This window comes from Hypomesus nipponensis, chromosome 7 (assembly GCF_054491055.1).
Source record: "Hypomesus nipponensis isolate SF chromosome 7, ASM5449105v1, whole genome shotgun sequence".
Classification (NCBI taxonomy): domain Eukaryota; kingdom Metazoa; phylum Chordata; class Actinopteri; order Osmeriformes; family Osmeridae; genus Hypomesus; species Hypomesus nipponensis.
In genome coordinates this window covers 13,259,997-13,265,996 of record NC_140367.1, presented here as the reverse complement: position 1 = coordinate 13,265,996, position 6,000 = coordinate 13,259,997, and the positions used below count along the sequence as shown (strand labels likewise).

Genomic DNA, 6,000 nt, shown 5'->3' with positions numbered 1-6,000 from the left:
TAAAAATACATTTGATTTGATTGAAAAATTATTGAATCAATTTTGGAAAAAGGCTGTAAAATAACAACATTTGCCAAAGTTGAAGCGCTGCGAATACTTTCCGGCTGCATTGTAGTTGCAACAAAACAAAGAAATTGGGCAATCCTGTATAAAAATGGTCCTACCCTATATGACTTAAACTTCCCTTACATGTTTTTACTCCAAGTGATACTTTTAAGCATTTACTCATGTGATTTGAACAGCATTTGAAGCCAATAAAAAAGTTAAAGTATATTTGTTGGTGCTTGTGTTCTTGCACTGTGATCATAAGGTTATTTGGTAAATGTGGTGAGGGTAGTAACTATGCACTTTTAATTATGTCAGGTAAAGAATTGTTTTGCTGCTGCATACTGTGTGTTAATACAGACTTCATACAAAACGGAGGACATGAAATCCTATGACAACAATACAAAACATGCTTAAATACAATGCTCTGTTATCAAAGGCTTATTTGAGACTCAAAATAAGTAGCCTATATTATTAGGATCTTGTGATCTACAAGGCCAAGATTTAAAAACCTGTTCACCAACATTTATTTCATGGAAACTATCCTAATCATCCTATCCTTCCCCCTCTTTGTCGGAAAACAGTGAACAGTTTAAGATTACGTTGCAGCAATATCTAAAGAATAACACTGTTATAATCATACTCAATCAGATTAAGCACGCCAATCCCTTTTCAGTTGTCATTTACCTTTTGTTTGTAGAAAACATCTTAACATCTAAAATTCTAAAGTAATGAATCGTGATACACACACACATTCTATTATTTACCAAGAAAAAAATACAGACAAAAATAATAATTAACTAAATTGACAATCAAATTGAGACAAAAAGATGAATAGTAAAGTGCTGACCACAATGATAGGACAAAATGTGACTAAGCAGATGTATGTAAATAAAAAATGCATATTGTATTTTGTTTGTGGCTTAAAAATACTAAAAATGTAATTGTGCTTGTACTTTAATCAACCCCTAACAAAACACACCTTTTGAAAACAGGTACAAGCAAAAATTGATACCTTTTTTATGCTACTCAGTATTAAATCATTTCTGAGAAAAGCACACAAGGAACATTTTATAACTTATTCATTCACCCACTTGTAAAACAGACAACATTCATAAATTCTTCAAGATAAAGAAACAATAGATCATTCATCAATGAGAGACTTTGGTTGGTTATTACCTCCACCTATAAATATATTAACATATTTAAAGATTAAAAAAATATATATTTAAAATGTGCATTACCATTCCATAGAAATATTGAAACATATTTTAATCAGCCAATGTACAAAACTCTTAGAAAGGCTATTACCATTTAAAATCCAAGATTTGTCTTTATCCCAGTTCAGCCCTTTAGATCAAATTCTACCAGTATCTCAAGGGGATAAGAAAGACACCAGCTGTCCAGTCGTACACAAATCCAAAACTACACGGTAGTTTGGCTTTGAACGCTGAAAGCCTTGACAAATAATACGATACAAAACATTATAGAAATAAAGAATAATTTTAAACCACATTAATGCACCAAAAGTTTAACTGAAGTACCACACCATGAGTACAGAAACATTCTTAATCAGGGACGTGCACAGGTTGTGGCTAAGGTTGCCCGGGCAACTGGGCAACAAGTCAAAGTGCCCCTCCGAGGGAAAATAAATAAATAGTAAATTTAAACAGCTGTAGAATTTCATGTAGACCTAGATGTAAAAAATTGCCAACCAAAACATTTCATAAAGTAGCCTTATTCAGTTCCAATCGATAAGCCTATGGGCAAGGAGAGTGGCAAGGGGAGGGGGGTATGCCCCCTACTCTTTACTCTGCGGTACTGCACGCGACCGCCACCTGAGCCTCCATTTTTTGCCCTCAAGAGATGGTCACGGTTGTTTTCTTCTGTGTAGATGAAAAAACTGCCTTGACGTTGTCAGAAATGGTAAGTTTTAAGTTGTAGAAATGTATAACAAACAAACAATCATCACCAAGTTTTATAAAATGAATTAAAATCTTCATAAAATCAACGCTCAGTTTGCCATGTTTAGCCTAAATAATCAGACAGCTTGCCTACCAGACAACATTATTATCACATGCTTTCACATATTTTGGTAGGAAAACTAAGCTACATGTCTGCTGATGGTTAGTTTATAACATTTTGTTTTAACAAGAATAATAAATGATAAAATACATCACATGAACTATTTCATTCAAAATGGTTAAATGTCTAAATCCTATCACTATTTTGGGTTTTGTAGGGGGGGGGCTGCCCTTTTCAGGCCAGAGCAACTGCTCTTCAAATTCCTGTGCACGTCCCTGTTCTTAATACATATGCATGCAATACAAACAGTGACATTTAAACATTCTGAAGAGAAAAAAATATAAAAAAAGATACAGAGTTAATAGCCAACAAATAAATAAATATATCCATAGAAAAATACTAAACTTAAAACTTGAGGTAATATAGATATTTAGACTGCTGATAACTAGTGTTATCAATGACCCCTTTCTGAATCTATACCTTAGTAATGACGAGTTTGCCTAAATCCACCAGCCTTCTAATCCACAATTATCCCCTCCAAAAACATTGCAACACAAAGCCACCTTCCCTATTTCACAATTTACACCCCATGACTGTCTTTTGCTTTCTCTTACTGTTCATTTCAAAATAAGGGTCTTCAATCTTACTTTTAAGATGGATGATCTTTTTTGGAAGCAGATGGGTCTTTTTTGGAAGCTGGGCATTCTTATAGGAGGAAAGGTCTTTGACTGTCTGACTGGCTTTTGTTGCTTTTGCAATTGTTGCTTTTGCAGTTGCTACTTGCTTAATCTTCACCCTTCCAAGATTTAGAGTGTAAGTATTATCAATTTGTCTCTGCCCAGCCCCTTGTGGGATTGTTTCCCTTGGTGTTGCTCTCTGATTGGCCGTTTTGGGAGCACAGGAAGTGCCACTGAGCCTTCTGGGAGCTCGCCTAGGTCTGCCATGCAATGTCACCACTGCTTTCGGAACAGCCCTGACTGGAGACTGCCCCTTGCTTTTGACTGTGGTTTCTTTGCACTTCAGGAGTGAGGGATGGGAAGAGGTGGATTTGTTCGGGACTGTGGAGATTGTTTTGGCATTGGGGGCTAGAGTCTTGGCAGCTGATGCCAGTCTGGGTATTGGGGTTGATGCTTGTGCCAACTGGGCCACACAAGGTTGCCTACCCATCTTTAAATGAAAAGCTGAGGTTGTGGTGCCAGGACGTCTCTGAGCCAAGCAAGAGCGTTGCAAGGCTTCAGATGGGGTACAGGCATTTTTCGGGGCCAGTACTGGAGCAGTTGAGAGGTGAGGCACGGAGGTGGTGGTGGTGGAAGGTTTGAGACATTTACGAGATGTCTCAGGACACAAAGGGCTTCTGCGTTGAGAGAGGGTGTGGTGTGGCAAAGGCCAAAGCTTTATTTTAATGGCTGGCTTGGTTGATGAAGTTGTGGGGGTAGTACCAGGGGAGGAGAATGAGAGCGTAGCTTTGTGATGGCTTTGATCATGTGAAGAGTTGGAGACTGACTTTACTGATCCATCTGGAAACAGATTAGGCAATGTTTTAACGATACTTTTGGTGAAGGGAATCTGGAGTTTTTTGTCTGTCTTCCTGGGCATAGTGGGGGTAGAAACAGGAGAAGTGACGTGGGATCTACAAGAAGCCAGAGCAGAGGATGAGGAAGAAGAAAGGAAGAGGTTGACAGCTGTTAATGGATCCATCTCAGGCGGAGGGGCTGGGGACTGGCCATCGCCAGGCGGACCCTTCTGGTAGGCCAGGATCTTCTGTTCCAGAGTGGTAAACTGGAGAACACGGCACGGGTCATACTTGAGCAGGAAACCCCCCAGGGTATCCCAGCCTCCTCCTACACGCACCATCACATGCTTTCCATGCAGCATCTATTAATGAGAGCAAGAGTGGGGGAATGAATGACACGAGTTAGCAGACCATTAGACAATGCCTTATTTACGCTTAAGTCACAAAATAATAAGTAATAAACTCAACACTGAAAGAAATGTTGTTTCAATACTGTATTGTCTGTACTCTTACTACTTGACAAACTAATCAATTTTGGATCTATTTGAAAATCTTTAAAGGAGTCATTGACTGCAAAACCGAGTTTACCTTGTCATAGTTGAATAACGGCAGTTCGGTGGGTAAAATGGACATTCAGTGAACCTCAAGTCCTCAAGTTTGAAAACCTGGGACAATGTAAAGCAGGATTTGCTATGAAGCTGTTGCTGAAAATAGATGCTGTTCCGACCTTATGTTCATCGCACCCGCAAGTTGCGTTAGCATTGCTATTAGCAATGCTAAAATATCCTGTATCTGGCATTGGTAGAATGTGTGATTTAGTTTATTGGCATGGGCTAACGTTATTTCATGTTCCTGACTGTTTCATTCGAATAAATAACCTGTGTTGTCATGTAAATCTACAATTCACAATGCATGTTTGTCAGGTTATTTTTTATTAGTTAGCAAGATAGCTAGAGCTAACTGAAGCTGAGGTGAATAACAATAGTTTTGTTGCTAAACTGTGACGTTACCCATGTAACGTTACATGTAAGTTGATCCTGTTCACTTCGACAACAGAAGTGGAAACAACTAACGTTATCATTTTAACCCTTGTGTTCTCTTCGGGTCATTCTGACCCATCAGTCATTGTGACCAACTGTCGTTTGCAACAACTTTACAGCATACAAAAACAAAATGAAGCATTTTCTTTTAACCGTTGGGCTGTCTCAGACCCCCCACATTTCAAAGGTTAAAAGAAAATTATTATTTTTTGCTTTTGAATTGGGTAAAATTGGGTAAACACAACAATGGTTCGTTATGAACCTTTTGGTCATGTGACCCGAAGGCAGAACAAGGGTTAAATGATATCTAGTCAATCTGTTGAAAACAGTTGTGTAGACACAAGATTTATTTGAACGTTTTTATTTCAAGTCTCCACCTTCAATGTTTCTGTGAGTGCTGTTGGCCATGTTGAGTCTTTGCTCCGCAGCTTCAGTCGTCGGCGTGCAGCTCATCTATATATTCATGAGCATGCCATAAAAGGAGAAAACCTAGCATTTTTTCCCGGGAAAATTTCACTGGATGTATCAGGGGGCATAGAACAGCACCCGGGCCATTTTCAGCCCAAACAATGTTACATACCCTATTTGGAGACAGGAACAGCTTGAAATACCCCCCAAAAAACAGTACCAGGATATAGGATTACAGTTTACACCAGTGGAGTAACCCCCAAAAATATTTTGGGTAGGCCTAGAAAAATATGGATAGGCATCTTTTCAGTTTTTTTTTTTTACTTATTTACTTTGCGATGTGCACCTGGTGCATAATCTTTCTGAGATATTTTCGTTTTTGGGTAGGCCTGAGAACAAATTGGGTAGGCTTTTGCCTACAGAGGCAGCTAATGTGTACCGGCAGGCCAAGTGGAACGAGGCTTTGGCGGTCGCGGAGGCAAAAACCCGGGCGTGGGAGGAGTTCGGCGAGGCCATGGAGAATGACTTCCGAACGGCTTTGAAAAGGTTCTGGACCACCATCCGGCAACTCAGGAGGGGAAAGAGGTAGACTATCAACACTGTATATGGTGGGGATGGTCCGCTGCTGACCTCGATGGGGGACGTCCTGGATTGGTGGAAGGAATACTTTATAGACCTCCTTAATTCCACCAAGACGCTTTCCTACGTGGAGGCAGAGTCTGGGGACATCGGGGGGTGGGGGGTGGGGGAATATGTCTAAAACGAACTTACAAAGAGCTCGGTTACACTACCAAAGTCGTAATGTTAGTGAAGTTAGCGTTAGCTTGCAAGCTAGCCTATAACATTTCACTGAGTCTTGCAGCTGTTTGATTAACTGAAATTATTATGAAATGTTATGTTTTACTAGCCATTTGCCCAGTTTAGCAAGTCTGTATTTCCAAGCCCTGATAGTGTAACTGAGACGACACA

General features: G+C 39.6%; 1 protein-coding gene across 5 annotated transcripts in view; it reads right to left on the bottom strand.

The window, feature by feature from the left end:
* Positions 1-556: 556 nt before the first annotated feature.
* The window catches only part of gas2l3 (growth arrest-specific 2 like 3), a 59,000-nt gene continuing 53,556 nt past the window's right edge, over positions 557-6,000 (bottom strand). For all 5 annotated transcript variants that reach the window (XM_084701333.1, XM_084701335.1, XM_084701334.1 and 2 more), the window contains one exon: positions 557-3,945. In XM_084701333.1, the coding sequence (XP_084557459.1) occupies positions 2,644-3,945 (1,302 nt within the window). In that variant the 3' untranslated portion in view covers positions 557-2,643. The remainder of the gene's footprint in view (positions 3,946-6,000) is intronic.